Source organism: Myotis myotis, unplaced genomic scaffold (genome assembly GCF_014108235.1).
Source record: "Myotis myotis isolate mMyoMyo1 unplaced genomic scaffold, mMyoMyo1.p scaffold_m19_p_5, whole genome shotgun sequence".
Lineage (NCBI taxonomy): Eukaryota > Metazoa > Chordata > Mammalia > Chiroptera > Vespertilionidae > Myotis > Myotis myotis.
In genome coordinates this window covers 74,663,153-74,680,465 of record NW_023416357.1, presented here as the reverse complement: position 1 = coordinate 74,680,465, position 17,313 = coordinate 74,663,153, and the positions used below count along the sequence as shown (strand labels likewise).

Here is a 17,313-nt window from a genome sequence, read left to right as displayed (position 1 = left end):
ATTGAAATTTCTTCCCTTACGCTTCCCCATCAATAGCCACTTCCAGAGAATGAAGGTTTATTAAAATTTTTATTTACTTGGAAGATCTGGGAACAGGTGTTTTAGAGAACCAGATATTCCGGGTAAATGAAAATTCTTTGTGTTTCAACTCCTGTTATTGAAAATCTCTTTTAAAAATTAACACTGTCATAAGTAGAATAATATGAAAATAATCAAATTCTTACTATTTGAAGTTATTTTAATTCTTTTTGTTGTGAATGTTAACTTTTATTGCCCTGCTCTGTAGACTGAGAGGTTTAGATTTACCTAAGTGAAAACTTCAGATGTGGCAGTGCTTCATTACACTTTAATTTCTTTTAAAACCTGTGAGATTAGTTGATTACTAAAAGGATCCTACACAATTAGAACTCTTAAAGTTTTGTTTGACCAAGGGTTTATAGAATATATTTGACTTAGACAAAGCCATGGGTTTTTTATTGCCAAGGTTTTATTTTTTTCTAACATTTTGTTTATTTATTTATTTAATTAATACTACAGAGAGGTACTCATATCAATAAAAATATAGTTAACCTACTTATAGAAATTAGCCTGAGGCAATGCTCATATCCAGTAGAAGATTTATGTACAAGTGTGTTCAAAAGTAGAAAAACAACTCACAATAACTTGTATATAGTCAAGAATAGGGGAATTAAGTTTATTTTACTACATAAATTCTTTAGTACATTTTATAGGCATTAAAAGTTATGTTTTTGAATTAATGTTTATGACAGAGAAAATGATTTTGATATAAATAGGAAAAGAGACCCTGGCCGGTTTGGCTCAGTGGATAGAGTGTCAGCCTGCAGACTGAAGGGCCCCAGGTTCGATTCTGGTCGAGGGCATATGCCCAGGTTGTGGGCTCGATCCCCAGTGGGGGATGTGCAGGAGGCGGCCAATCAATGATTCTGTCTCATCATTGATGTTTCTATCTTTCTCCTCCTCTCACTTCCTCTCTGAAATCAATAAAAATATATTTTAAAAAAATAGGAAAAGAGGACAAAACGGTATGGTCTTAATGTGCATGATTACATGTGTATCTACATATACATAAAACAGAGGAAGGGACGTAAGTAAATTTCAGCAGTAATAAGCTATGGGCAGGGAGATTAAAATTCTTTATTTTGTACTTTTCAATTTTTCCAAGTAATCTGTAGGTCCTTTTATAGTAAACAAAGGTATGTATTTAATAGAGTGTTAGTTATCAAATGAAATCATGTATATGGAAGGTCTTGAAGCCCTTAGAAGCTGCTGCAGTTTCAGTAGCAAGTGCCAGATGCAGGAAATGTTGTCTACTCAATGCTATAGTGTTGGAGACTTAAGAGGAAGAATAACATAAAATGTTTCCATGAGTTTCAGTATATTTCTGATTTCATTTGTAGGTCAAATAACAGGATAATAAATCTTTCTTACACCATGACTCTAGAAGATTATGGAATATTAAAAACACGTGAGATTTTTGTCTCTGATTCATCTCAGGTAAGTATCATTGAATGTTATCAAATTACTCTTTAAAAACGGATCTAATGTGTATGTGTGTGAGTGTATTTGTTTCAATATGCTTTTTTCTATTCATATGTTAGGGTTTAACTGCTGTACAACAGAACTCATCTTGTCTTCCTCCCGCACCTTGTCCTTCAGAAGTCCAGACAGAGCCTCGTGAAACCTTAGAATACAAAGCAGCACTTGAGCTAGAAATGTGGAAGGAGAGGCAAGAAGACATTTTTGAAAATCAGGTTACTTTTTAAACATTACTTTAAGCCTCTATTTTTATCTACTTAGTATGTTTTTCCTTCTCCATACTAGGCTTTTACTATGTTCCATGGTCCCCTACTAGTCCCTTTGAATATCAAGAATACCTTACTCCTAAAGAAAAATTGAGAATAAAAAAACAAAAAACAGAAGCCACTAAGAAGGATTCCCTCAACTTTGTCTCTGATCTTAAGCAAATTAGAACTGAAGGTTAGAGATCAGAGATTGACTTGAATGTTTCTTTTCATTCCGGTCCTCATTTAGTGTACCCTCCTGGAACATGGAATTATCAGTCTCTGAACAAGAGAGTTAGAAAACACAACTTACCATGTACTCCCCTAAATTATATGGGTACTACTTGCCTCAGGCATCTTTTAAAAAATAAAATAGAACACCTGACATAAACATATCAGTGATCATTTAATTTTTAACTGATGACAACTGATTTGTTTACTTGAAATATTTAGGATTTTTGTCTGACTTTATTTTTCTTCCTTTTGTAGCTAAAGCAGAAAGAACTAGCTCATATGCAAGCTCTTGCAGAGGAATGGAAGAAAAGGGATCGAGAGAGAGAATCACTAGTAAAGAAAAAGGTAGTAACATGTATAGAAATTGAAGGGGAAAGGAATAAAATTATAGTGTCTTGTATATGTATTTTTGAAATTGTGTTTTGAGTTTGGGAAAAAGATAAGGTAGCTTTTATTATTTTAGGTGGCTGAATATACTCTTCTGGAAGGAAAACTTCAAAAAACCCTAATTGATTTAGAGAAGAGAGAGCACCAGCTGGCCATTACAGAATCAGAGGTACTGTATTTGTCAAATACCTTTATTTCACAGAATCCATGTTAGGTTAATACCATTCATTCCTTTTTAAAAAAAATATATTTTTATTGAATTTATTTTAGAGAAGAAGGGAGAGGGAGAGGTAGAAATATCAGTGAGAGAGAACTGTTAATCAGCTCCCTCCTGCATGCCCCCACAACTCAAGCATGTGCACTGACTGGCAATCATTCCAGCTACCTCTTGGTGCATGGGTCAGCCCTCAACCACTGAGCCATGTAGGCGGGGCTTCATTTCTTTTTTCTTTGTACTTATATATAAAATGTATTTCTTAGAAGTTGTCTTCCAGACATTATGGAGAACAACTGGGTAAAGAATGTTTTATGTTTTAGAAGGTGAGGAATAGAAAGTGCTTATTGTTTGAAATGGTTAACTATTATTTACCCAGTTTGGTTAACTCCTACAATAGTGGAGATATTTGGTTAACTTTCCCATTATGTAAACTTTAAATGGATAGTTACCTTACCTAGAGAAGAGAGAAAATGTAGCATAGGTTCAGGGGTCTAGAATCCTGATTTGGTTTTCAGTAAGAAGGAAATATCCCACATTCTTGCCTATTAAAGATTAGATCCAAAAATAAATGAGTACTAGGCTTAGTTAACATTTTTGTTAGGTCCTATTAAATTTTAACCTAAATACTTTTTTAAATTATTGTAAAAGTTGTTTCAAAATAATATTCTTCCACATTCAATTTATATGCTCCTTCCCTACCCAAATTTGTTTCTTAAAGTTTCCTCAGCATATCACCCTAACCTTATCTTTATTCATTTTCTGGGATTTGAGTTAGACGTTTAAACTTGTATATTTGTTCCTAATACTTAGAATCTGTTATCTTCTGTGTGAATGGGTGGAAAATAAAAATAAAACATTTCTAAAAGAAGAAAAGGAACTTTTGCTTATATATTAAAATGGGTTTATTTAAATAGGAATTTTAAGTGATTAGGGCATTTTCAGTTGAATTTATAGAGGTCATATATGGATTTTTGTGTATACTTTGTATAAGAATTAAATGATTGAAAATAATGTAAGTATTCTGAACATTTGACTTTATATATATATGGATAATAGAATATTGAACGGTATAATGTAGCTCATAATAGGCCAACCTCTTAAAGATGCACTTGTTTTAAGCTTCAACGAGAAAGAAGGGAACTGAAATCAGAACGTGAACAGAACCTGCAAGAACTTCAGAACTCTATCCGTAGGGCCAAGGAAGATTGTGTTCACCAAGTAGAACTGGAAAGGTTAAAGATCAAGCAGCTAGAAGAGGACAAACACCGACTTCAGCAGCAGGTTGGATGAAATACCTATCATCTCTTTACACTTAGAGTTTATTTGCATCTAGAAATAATTGGTATAATTCACTAAAAAGTTATAAAAACTCACAGTAATTTGGATGATTAATATTTATTGCAGAGCTTCAAATATACTTTAAGTTGGATCTTCTTTTCCTAAGTCAAAGCTAAGGACCATATTGGAATAATTTTTCTTCCCTTACAATTATTTGCATGAAATTGTACTATATTTCAGATAAATCTCAGCTTAAAATTATTTTCTGATAAATCACCTTTTAGCAAACATGCATAAACTTCATATCACTGGACTGAATTCAGTTAAGAATCAAATTTCATGAGAGAATTGTCTCTGCTCTTCATTTCCTCACCTTATACTCACCTCACAACCCATCCCCATTGCTCCAGCCAGCCAGTTGTCAAAGAAGTCACTACATTCAGTGGGCATGTTTCATTCTTATCTTACTCAGACTTATTGACAACATCAACACTGTTGTCCTTGTTTTTGTATATTCTCTTCTCTCGACTTCTCTAACACCACTCTCCTTGCTTTCCTCTACTTTTCTGGCCACCCCTCAGGCTCCTTTGCAGGTTTATTTTCCTTTAGTAAATGTTAGACCTCCTTTAAGTTCAAAACTTACTTTGTACTAAACAATCTTATTAATGTCCATGGGAACGGAGACAGTCTGTACCTCTTGGACTTTCAGATGTATGTCCCAGACCTTTCCTTTGCACTGTAGACCAATAAATCTGCTTTTTTGATATCTCTAATTGGATGTCTAAAGTCATTTAAAACCCAACATGATCCTCCCATCCATGTCTGAGCTTTCTGTAAGTCAAGCATGTCAGACTCACGGGCCGCATGCCTTGTTTATTTGGCCCGTGTTAGACTTTGAGTTTGACATGCTTGCTGTAAGTGTTCTTTATTTCTGTTCTTCCTATTGCAACCAGAGTGATATTTTTAAAATTTGGGAATCATGACACCCTCCTGTAAAACCTTTCAATGTCATCTCACTGCTCAGAATAATTACCTTGCCCTACAAGCCTCTGCAGAGCTTGGAACCAGCCTATCTCTCTCACCTTTGTCCTGTGCTCTCCAGCCACACTGGTTTCCCTTCAGGTTCTCAAGCATGCTGAGCTTCACCATAGGATCTTTGTGTGTGCTACACTCATCCTTCAGTTTTCAGCTGAAGCACCAATTACTCGGGGAGCAGGGATCAGGGACAATTTCCCTAAGTTTTTGTTATATATTTTCATAGGATATTATTCTCTCATTCTTTTTCTCTATGACATGTTAGAGCAGTTTTATTATTTTCATTGGTGTGATAATTCAATCAGTGTCAATTATAAATCAAAACAGTTTTATGGAGTTAACAATCTGTATACCTAGAGCCCAGCTAGTCTTGATCGAATAATTGGGGCTTAATAAATATTTGCTAAAAAAAAAAAAAAAAAAAGAATCAAGCTGTTAAATGTTAAATATTAAGCTTATCTTTCTTGAAAAATTTCATTGTAGATTAGATATGTATGATGAATGCCTCCAAAGTCTTCAGTAAATTCTGACATGAAGAATAGCTTCCATAGCAGTTCAGGTCAATTATTTAGTGGTTGTAAATATGAATTTGATTGTTATTATGGAGATCTCATTTAAGATAAAGTTGCAAAAGTAGGCAATCATGATGGGATTTACCAAATGCTTTTCCCACTTGTCAGGAAGATTCAGCCATCTAGAACCATCGCTCCTAACGTGTTAATCACCAGCGGAGTTCTTGAAAAAAACCTCGGTCTCTACCTTGTCCCAGACTGCTATAATGAGCTTAAGGGAAGAACTGGTATTTTAGAAGAATTACCCAGGGAACTCTTAAAACATAATCTAAAGACCTGGGGAAAAACTGTGGGGACTGCAGAAATTTCTGAGATGCCCATGTTGCTAAGCTCATGACTATAACACATATTATATTTTCTTCGTATGAAAACAAAATTTTTAGGCCCTTACTCTGAACCAGCTTTCATGTATTATATGTATAATTCTAACTAGACAGGTAGAAGGACTGATAGTATTTACCAGGACTCAAAAAATCAATGTAGTTTATGGACCACTTAGCAAAGGAAAAAAAGCCCACTATGCCTAATAGCTTATTGCTTTACAACCTGATTGTAACCACAGTAATGGTGTATAATAATGTCCCTGAATGGTAGGAAAAAATATTTGACCCAACCCCTTCATAGTTATAATCTTTAAATTACCTTAAGTTGTAAGAGTGTTTGAATTATGAAATTCATATAGTATCTAATTTTAAGAATAAATACTGTATTAAAATTAAACTTTTCATTGATAATAATCTGCTATATCTGTCATCATTTCTTACATGTAACATCTTAAGTATCAGTATTTTTATAAGGTAACTTAACAAAAATGGTCTCATGATACTGGTTTTATAAGAAATTCCATACTCTTAAAAAGTTTTGTATATTGTCAGTTGATTTATTAAATTTTTAGGATTACTAGAGATCTTTGTACTGTAAACATGTTTAGAATAAGAAAAAATGAGATTGTTGAATTAAATTCTGTAATATTAAACTTTACATCTTTTTTTAATGGCTGTAATACTTTTTTTTTTTTTTTAAATACAGCTTAATGATGCTGAAAATAAGTATAAGATTTTGGAAAAAGAGTTCCAGCAGTTCAAGGATCAGCAAAGCAACAAACCAGAAATCCGCCTACAATCTGAAATAAACCTTCTCACCTTGGAAAAGGTACCCATGTCAATTTATACCCACTTAACTAGTCCTAACAATCAACTTACGAAGTCAGTAGTGACACTTACATATACACTGTAACATTTCACTGAAGTATTCTGACACCAGATAACACATCAGAGAATTCAAGGCTGAAGAAGCAGTTTCAAAATATGGGCAGGAACCAGGGTGAGCAAGGCAAGGCCTGCTCTATCACAAAAGTCTACTGAAGGTGCTAGATTCTATTTCCCTGGTTCTAGTGTCTTTCATTAAAAGTATAACCAGATGCCTATATTAAATGGCCTAAAGCAGGGGTTCTCAAACTACGGCCCGCGGGCCACATGCAAATACAAATATTGTATTTGTTCCCGTTTTGTTTTTTTACTTCAAAATAAGATATGTGCAGTGTGCATAGGAATTTGTTCATAGTTTTTTTTTAAACTATAGTCCGGCCCTCCAATGGTCTGAGGGACAGTGAACTGGCCCTCTGTTTAAAAATTTTGAGGACTCCTGGCCTAAAGTGATTTCTGGTTTCTTGGCAGGATACTGATTGATATAATTGATTTTTCATTTACCAGCAAAGACGTGAACTCTTTATGACACCATGCTAAATGCTATTATGAATGATTCAGAAATGTTCAGAATAGAGTCAAGGAGGTTACAAAAGGAAACAAGGAACTTACCCAAATAATTATAGTGAAAGGCAAATGGTAGCAAGTATCATCTAACTTTCTCTTAATAAATGTTATGAATGCAAAAGGAAAACAAAGTCAACTCTGCAATTTAAGTATAACAAAGAAATGAAAAGGAACCCAAAGGATAGGTGAAATTTTAAATAGGTAAATATGTGGGTAAGGGTATCCCAAGGAGAGGTATTGTACTTAGGTTAAAAAGTCTTTTGCATACTTGTAAAATAGCTTGACTAGAACCTAGAGTTTAATCAGTAATCAATATAGTAGTGGTTTCAAAATAAAAACAAGACTGATAAGAAAATGCGGGAAGACCTTAGATGCTAAGTTAAAGAATTTGTATTTTATCTGTAAATAGAAGTCAGAGATTATGCTCACATTTGTAAGATTGGCTTAATAAATATTAATAGAAATGAATTTTAATGAACTTTTGGTGGAAGTTATAGAGAATTCTGATTTTAGACATATTACATTTGAGATGTTAGCCGATTAAGTGGAGAAGTTCATTAAAAATGAGAAAATATAGTAGGAAGAGAGAAATGGGTTAGACATACAGACTTGGGAGTCATTTGAATAAAGTAACATCCTTAGAATTAGATGAAATTGTTCAAGGAGCGTTTAGTAAGGAAAACTGAACATATAACTTTAAAGGGAAAGTTCAGCTTCCTAGACAAAAAGCAAGTCAGGGAAGATGGCTAAAATGATTTAGAGAAGTAATAAATGTAGTCTAGTGTGGCACCCCCCCCCCCCCCAAAAAAAAAAGAGTTTTAAAAATGAGGAAGTAACAGTAATCTCTTATGAATGGAAGGAAAGTCAGGAATGGCTGAGGAAAGGTCATGGGTTTGACAGTTTAAGTCACTACCTTGTAATAAGCCCAATTACAGAGTGTTAAATGTGGCATTGAAAGAAAATGAGCCCACGGGACTGCCAATGTTGAGAAAAGCTTATGGATAAGGGATTAATAGCAAGGAGAAACTGATGGTTGTTAGTCTTTGAAAAAGAAACACCAAGAGACAAAACGCATGAATGCCTAGAAGATGTGGAGCTAGGAATAAGTGGTAAAATAAATCTTTTGAGTTAAGAAGCCTTGTAACTGGTTTCTTCTAGTGTTTCTGCAGCCTATCAGTTGCCTTGCTCTTCTTGATTGCAAAGTGTTGTTGATTCTGCTTTTTACATAGATAGGCGATTTCTTCATTTTTCCATTTTTGGCCTTCTCATTTCTCTACCAATGAACTTGAATCCAGTTAGCCATTTCCCACCCCTATTATGAAAAAAATAACTATTAAAGTATTTCTGTATTTATAAATATGAATTCTGTGGTACTTACCAGAGATATTTGAAGCACTCAGACAGTATCTCATCAATTCTCTCGAGCTGTTAAGTAGATGTCAAAGAATATTTCCATTTTACTTGGGAAATTCAGAGACCAAATATCTCAAAATTGGAGAAGCATTAACTTTTTTAAAAAAATATATTTTATTGATTTTTTTACAGAGAGGAAGGGAGAGAGATAGAGAGTTAGAAACATCGATGAGAAAGAAACATCGATCAGCTGCCTCCTGCACATCTCCTACTGGGGATGTGCCCGCAACCCAGGTACATGCCCTTGACCGGAATCGAACCTGGGACCTTTCAGTCCGCAGGCTGACGCTCTATCCACTGAGCCAAACTGGTTTCGGCGAGAAGCATTAACTTTTAATCTCTTCTGAATATAGACTAGATAATATAGAAATACATTTTAAGTGATTTTTTAAATTCCTTCTTCCAACTACACTTCTACCAAAAAAGTAAAGGTCACTACACATTAAAAATATAAACAGCACCATAAATTTGAGAGAGAAAAAATGCATAATTTAACTGCCTCTATATCAGACCTAATGATTTCATTCAGCATATTTCATTGCCTAGTAAAACAAGGTTACTTCCCCGCCCTGCCTCCCCGCTGTTCTGAAAGTTCTTTGTAAATTTTATTAGAGCCAGAAGAGGGCAGAATCTTATTTCTTAAGTAGTAACAAAGACATAAAAGTACAAAAAGGAAGACATAGTGAAAAAGTATCTGATTAAGTCTATAATCTTGTGATTACCTGTGCTCTTCAGTATAACACAGATTTTCCCATTTTGACTGAAATGGCCTAAAAAGAAATTAAGGTACATTTAATTCTTGATTCCCTTTATTATATAAGAAATGAATAGTTTGATTTGCTTTTAGCTAGGAAATGTCTTTTAGATTGCTTACAAATAATTGGGACTTTTAAAAATAAAATGTGGAAAGCATTATAATTCAGTAGGAGATACATAAGTAAGACAGAAGCTAAAATTTAAGAGTATTTGATTAGTATCTGCTGTGTATTTACCCCTTAGGACAAAGGGGAAAATGAGGGGAAAAGTTTGTAATATAATTGGAGAAATGGCTCAGAGAGCCTTAAACAAATGTGTATAATAAAACAGCAGGAATGTAATAGAAACACTTTGCAGTTCAGAAAAGAGAAATTATTTGGTGTTCAGAATACAGTAATTTTAAGAAAGCTCTGGGTCAAGGTAGTATTTGAACTGAACCTGAAGTTTAAGTTAGCAGAGAAGAAAAAGAAAGACTTGATAGGCTCAGGAAGTAATTTGGGCAAAGAAAAGGGATGTGTAGGGGACCCCAACCTGGTGGTTGGAATAAAGGGTTTCCTGTGGAATTGGTATTTCCTTGGTATTTCCTTGAGGAATACCAAGAAAGTAGGTTGAGCAAGTAGGATGGAAGTGATATTTTGGAGTGCCTTGAAACCTAGCAGAAGAGTCTAGGCTCAATATTGTGGGCAAGAAGTAGCTATTGTAGATTATTTAGTGGAGAGTGAATTGATCTAATAGTGGTTTGCAAGATTTGTGAGTAGATTTGAGGCCGAGGAGAAAAGAGAAGAGCCTGAGCTAAGGAAATGGCATAAAAAAGGATAAAGCTGGAAATATTTTAAGGGAGAAATATATATGACATATCAGTGCAAATGCTTCCCCAAGCCTCAAATCTACTCACAATAGGGCCCTTAACTAGGTCTTTGATTGTGTGCATTTTTCTGGCACTTGGGTCCATCTATTTAGAATTACAGAAGCATCTGTGTTCGTAAGTTCATAATCATTGATTTGGTAATAGGAATAAATCATAAAAGCGAGGTGTGTGTCTCAGATTTGCTAACTTTAGTCTTTTTATTTGTTAAAAGTAAAGAAATTATATGTATTGACTATACATGTGTTTTAAATTAGTTTGAATAACTACCGGTATGCAAATCTGAATTATTTTGATAATCATGGCAAAGCCAATGTAACCTACCCAGACAGCTTTTTTCTGATGAAGTCAGTCCATTGGGTATAAGTATTCCCTCTAGGTTCATCCCTGTTCTAACCCTCAGCTTTGGGCCCACCTAAGACCTATGGACATAATCACTTTTATTGCTAAAGGCTACTTTTTTACCTCACAGCTATAAAATGATTTTTCCTGTTCCTGACCTATGTCCTATGTCCTTGTTAAATTACCAGCTAATATGTATAAATCTTTAGGTGTAAGTGGAAGAGATCATCTTTGACAATCTTAGCGTATTATTCAATTTAAGAGGCATGAGTCTAGTTGTGAAATGTCAACACATTTAAATCCAAGCACTAGGGATTTGTAAAGCAGTAAAGACCTTGACTCCATTAAGTCGTATATTACTGCAGAGAATGTTCTGGGCTCTTGTGAAGGGAATTTGGCAATCTGTTCTTCCTTTCATTTTATTTTCATGAGTTTTTTGAAGTTTGAATTTTTGGATAGTGTCTTTAGTTTTATTTTTCTGCAAAACATTAGAAATTGTGAGTATGGGAAAAAGTCGACTTCATATAAAAAAATTAGACCAGTTTAGAGTAACAGTATTTTACTCTAATTCAGGCCCATTATTACATTATCGTTTCACTAGTAAAACTGTCTGTTGGCAACATCAATTTGTTTGGTACTTGGGTTGAAACACTGAGAGAGGACATTCCAAAACATAGCCAAGTTGGCTTCAGTTCATGCACAACACACTGCCTGCTGCAAGTATAAATAACCTTATTTTTTTAATTGAATCACTTTCATGTTTTTATTTATATATTTGAGGAAAAATAGAAAATAAATGTTAGGTAAGTGTTACTAGGAGCATTATTTGTCTTTCATTTGGTTTATCATTCTTAAAATATTTTTTTACTTTGTTCTCTTTCTTAGTAAACTGCTTTCTGATTAAACATTTCACTGTTTTCGGCATTCTATGATTTTTGCCAAAATATAGTTATAAAAGAATCTAATAGCTTTCTTTGTTATAAGACAAAATTCCACATAATGAAAGGCCTCCAAAAGGAATAATTTGTTTTCTAAGATTTAGAGTACCAAGTAAATTGGAATGCTAACAGAACTGCTTTTTGTTAAAAAAAAAAAATTTTTTTTCATTCTATCATCTTTATGCAATATACATGTTTTAAATACATTTATAGTAACTGTCTGGAGGTTAAGACTAATTCAGTTCCTTTTAGTATGGGCTGTTAGGCAGTAAAAATACGACTATATTTTAAACAAGAAAATGTTCATGTGCCATAATATTTATAGTAAATTATATAACAGTTTTAGATGATGTCGTATGTTACACTACATAAACTCTTTTCTTAAGCCAGACTCTTTGTATATATTATCTTTCAGTGATTGTACACAGTGGTATAGTGTTTCACTTGATATGATTTTAATCACTGTTAGGTTGAACTTGAAAGAAAGTTGGAATCTGCAACTAAATCTAAACTGCATTACAAGCAGCAATGGGGACGAGCTTTGAAAGAACTTGCCAGACTTAAACAGGTATGTAGTTTATAATTAATGATGGATTATTCTTTTTATGTCTTTTTCCCTTGATTCTTTACAAGTTTGCATATTTGGCAATACCTGTTATGTCAGATAAATGTCTGCATTTGAATCTCCAGTGCTATTTTTGAGATTGGGCTGTGTGTGTGTTATATATATAAGATCCTCCTTTTTTTAATTAAAAATTGAAACTTTTAGGTTATTTTCTTTAATTGCCAACTGTCCTCATTCCTAAAAGAAATTGGATAATTTATTTTACTTATACAACTACCATTCTTTTCTTCAGCATTAATTTCTTTCTATTGTGAGTACGTTTGAGGGGAGAAATTTCAGGATAACTTAAATTTAACATTCTCAAATTTAAGAACATACTTTAAATGTTATTCCTAGGAAGACACAGGTAACTTATTCAATTAAGGAAGGAATCACAGGGAATATTTGCATAATTTTATGAGTTTAAAAGTGATAGTTTTCTGAATTCTTAATTGAATTTTTACCCCTCCTGTTGCTAGATAGCATATGCTATTAGCTTCATGAGAAATATATCTTAATGTTAGGTATAATTTCTTCAAGTGATTAAGACCAAATAAATCATTAGCAAGATTTTTTTAATCTAATCTACTTTGACCTAAAACTCATAAGGATCAATAATGGTTAGCTTTAGCTAAAGAAGGTCTTTTAGATTTATATATCTCCATAAACATCAAATGCTATTAAATATCTTTGTGATATTGTACTAAATGCTTATAACCATCATAAAGGAGTATGTACTAAACTGCATGAGAATAAATAAAGAAAATTATGCTAACATAGCTTGTAGGTAAGTTGCGATTATAAGTATAAAATAATATAGTAGTCCTCCCTTAATCGTGGGGGCTACATTCTAAGACGCCTAGTGGATGCCTGAAGCCACAGATAGTACTGAGCTCTATATACAGGGATGGGCAAAAATAGGTTTATAATTGTTAATATGGAAAATAATACAATAATTAATAATGCAAGAATAAGCTTTGTGTTTTGCATATTCACAACCATAAACCTATTTTTGCCCACTCCTGTATACTATTTTTTCCCCTATACCTACATACCTATAAATTAGGCATAGTAAGAGATTAACAGCAATAACTAATAATAAAATAGAACACTTATAACAATATACTGTAATAAAAGTTATGTGAATGTGGTCTCTCTCAAAATATCTTACTGTATTTTATTCACTTTGTGGTGATGTGAGGAGATACAGTGCTTATGTGATGAGAGGAAGTAAAGTGAATGAGTAGGTACTATGCTATAGTATTAGGATTACTTAAACACAAGACTGCAATACCGTAACTGTTGACCTGATAGCTAAGTGACTAGTGAGTGGGTACTGTATACAGTGTGATATGCTAGACAAAGGGATGATTCACGTTCTGGGTGAGGTAGAGTTAGGACGGATGAGATTTCATCACATTACTCAGAATGGTGGGCAGTTTAAATGTATGAATTGTGGTGTGTGTTTTTTTTCTTCTGGAATTTTCCATTTAATGTTTTTGGACCCTGACCATGAATAACTGAAATCACTGAAAACAAACCACAGAGAAGGGAGGGACTACTCTGTTAACAATAGTAAATTTTTATATGTTCACAAGACTGAGGGTAGATAAGTGAATAATATTTTGTATTGAGAGTCTCCTATATTCAAGGCATTGCCCTAAATTTATAGACATAAATAAAACAAAAGTCTTTCCCTCAGGGAACTTACAATTTAGTAATAGAGAAGAAAAGTATAAATATAACATTTACTGCCTAATATTAGGAGCCCTGAAAAGAGCCATAAGAGTACATCTTTTAATGCAGTGGTTCTCAACCTGTGGGTCGTGACCCCTTTGGGGGTCGAACGACCCTTTCACTGGGGTCGCCTAAGACCATCGGAAAACACATATATAATTACATATTGTTTTTGTGATTAATCACTATGCTTTAATTATGTTCAATTTGTAACAATGAAATTGGGGGTCACCATAACATGAGGAACTGTATTAAAGGGTCGTGGCATTAGGAAGGTTGAGAACCACTGATTTAATGGGACTTAGAAAAGGTGTCATAGGAGAGAAGATATTTGAGATGGCCTCTAGGGAACTGGTTGTGATTTAGGAATGTAGCAGGTTGGAGATGGGGGTGTTATAAATACAATGGCTAGAATGATTTTATAACAGACATGAATTCAGTATGCTAGACTCTACTTGGAGATCAGAGGAGGGCCATTTTAGAGTCATTTCAGGAAGTAAGGACAGGAACTTTTTTATTTTATTTTATTTTTTTTTATTATTAGTTTAGGTATTACAAATGTGTCCTCATCCCCCCCATTAACCCCCCCCTCCCCCCCACACACAAACTCATGCTCCCATCCCCCTGTTGTCCATGTCCATTGGTTTGGCTTATATACATGTATACAAGTCCTTCGGTTGATCTCTTCCCCTTACCCCCGCCCTCCCCTACTTTCCTTCTGGGGATTGATAGCCTGATCGCTGTTTCTCAGTCTTTGGGTCTGTCCCTTTTCATCAGTCTATGTTGTTCTCTATATTCCACAAATGAGTGAGATCATGTGGTATTTATCTTTCTCTGACTGGCTTGTTTCACTTAGCATAATGCTCTCCAGTTCCATCCATGCTGTTGCAAAAGGCAAGAGTTCCTTTTTTTTTTACCACAGCATAGTATTCCATTGTGTATATGTACCACAGTTTTCTAATCCACTCATCTGCTGATGGGCACTTAGGCTGTTTCCAAATCTTAGCTATGGTGAATTGTGCTGCTATGAACATAGGGGTGCATATATCGTAAGGACAGGAACTTCAGTGTTAATGGTGGAAACAGGATAAGAGATTATTTTAAAAGACATGTTTTGGTAGATTTTGTGTAGCACAATATACCTGATTGAGCTGCAGAGTATTACAAATGTGGTTATTAAGACAAAGAATTGGTGGGAAAGGGATAGGACTTGCAAGTCTGGACATTTTAATTTTTACAGAAAAATTCAGCAAACAGAATTGTGAATCTGATGTTGGGAGGGTGATTGGGCTTAAAAACAGATGAAAGAATCCTTTACAGAGGTGATTGCTGTGACTGATGGTATTTAGAATTCTTATGTTTAAGAAAGAGAAAGGGAAACGGGTAAAGGAAATAACAACTAGAGAAAAAGAGGAGGATAATTACAATAATACTGATAGAGCAGTTAGCATTAAATTTAGTCTCACTACATGCCAGGTGTTGTGCTTCATGTCTTTTCATTTCACCGTAACCAAGATCCCTATGTAGTAAGTAATATTATTATTTACACTAGAAGCCCGATGCACGAAGATTAGTGCAAGAATGGGCCTTCCTTCCTCTGGCTGCTGGCACCGCTTTTGCTACGGCCCAGAGCCGCCTTTCCGCCTTCCTACGCTGCCCAGAGGCCCTGAGCAGCTGGGGTGGTGCAGAATGCCTGCATTGTCACCATGGCAACAAGGCAGGTGTTCCACACTACCCCAGCGCTGGGTGCCTGCATATGCAAATTAACCCGCCATCTTTGTTGGGTTAATTTGCATAATCCTGATTGGTGGGTATCACAAAGGTACGGTCAATTTGCATCTTTATCTTTTATTAGTGTAGATGTTATACATGAAAGAAACTGAGACATGGAGAAGTTAGTTGCACACAATCACACAGATACCAAGTGATAGAGCTTAGGATTGGAACCATTTGACCAGAGTCCAGGCTTGAGTTTTTTTCCCCCTTTATAATGTTACAGCTTTATTCCATAGAAGCTAAATAATGAACAAATTTCCCAGAGAAGAAAGTGAGCCATGGAAGACATTAGGGATTGCTGACAGAATATTGACGCAGAAGAGGTCATGCTTTGGCATATCCTAGCCAAACGGTATTGTTGGCTATTAGATAAACTAGTTCTGATAATGAGAAAGTGATTTTGAGAGAGAAGAAGCTAATATAGAGTCATGATGCCAAGATATTTAGGTTATATATTGTATAATAGGGAGAAGTCTGTGGAGTTAGGAACAATGAAATAATGTGATGAGAATAGATGTTAAAAATAACAGAATACACATTCTATCAGAGGAAGCATATATAGTAGTTTAGAATATGAGTCAAGAGAGCTGGGTCTTGGCTTAGCTCTTAACTACTTCTCCAACTTGGGTAATTTAACTTCTCTGATTAGTCTTATTTGTTCAGTGAAATTTTTCCTCACAGGTTGTTCTGAGAATTAAATAAGTGGATTTAAAAGCATTTAATACAATGTTTGGTAAGTAGTACATGCTCAATAAATGATAATTGTTGAAAGAAGATGAGCCATAAAGCTATTGTGTAGTGTTCTTGATTTTAGTTGATGGGCACATAATTTAGATCAGTGATGGCAAACCTATGATACGCATGTCAGGTGACACGCGAACTCATTTTTTTGGTTGATTTTTCTTTGTTAAATGGCATTTAAATATGTAAAATAAATATCAAAAATATAAGTCTTTGACTATGGTTGCAAGTATCAAAAAATTTCTGTATGTGACACGGCACCAGAGTTAAGTTAGGGTTTTTCAAAATGCTGACACGCCGAGCTCAAAAGGTTCGCCATCACTGATTTAGATGGTAGTTTTGGATATTGATGAACAAATAATGGAGATATTTTTGACTAGCTGTTCAAAGAAATGATGGGCACCAACAGTTTTAAGTTTAGAGAACAGGAGGATATTATATAGTAACTAGAGGCCCGATGCATGGAAATTCATGCAAGAGTAGGCCTTCCTTCCCCCAGCTGCCGGCACCAACTTCCCTCCGGCCCTGGCTTTGTCAGGAAGGACGTCTGGAATGATGTCTGGTCTAATTAGTCTATTACCCTTTTATTATTATAGATAGCAGTAAGTGAGTTGGGTAGGATATATTGGTAGTTTGAATAGTAAGGGAGTCAGATAGGATATAGTTTGAATAATAACTACTTTGTATTTAGATGGTAGTTTTAATAGATGTTCTGTAGAAAATAGCACTGAAGGGGAAAAAAACACCCCAACATGTAAGGGTTCAATGTGCAGATATGCAAGAGTCGGTAGGTATGCTCCCTGAAGTTTGGGTATAGAGAGATGAGAGTGCAGAGTGCATTGAG

The 17,313-nt window shown here is 34.6% G+C and overlaps 1 protein-coding gene across 7 annotated transcripts in view; it reads left to right on the top strand.

Moving 5' to 3' along the window:
• CEP120 (centrosomal protein 120) overlaps positions 1-17,313 on the top strand; it is a 63,668-nt gene that overhangs the window by 33,268 nt on the left and 13,087 nt on the right. For all 7 annotated transcript variants that reach the window (XM_036308988.1, XM_036308986.1, XM_036308983.1 and 4 more), the window contains 7 exons: positions 1,419-1,515; positions 1,620-1,772; positions 2,292-2,381; positions 2,500-2,592; positions 3,760-3,921; positions 6,555-6,677; positions 12,081-12,179. In XM_036308988.1, coding sequence (XP_036164881.1) covers positions 1,419-1,515; positions 1,620-1,772; positions 2,292-2,381; positions 2,500-2,592; positions 3,760-3,921; positions 6,555-6,677; positions 12,081-12,179 — 817 coding nt within the window. The remainder of the gene's footprint in view (positions 1-1,418; positions 1,516-1,619; positions 1,773-2,291; positions 2,382-2,499; positions 2,593-3,759; positions 3,922-6,554; positions 6,678-12,080; positions 12,180-17,313) is intronic.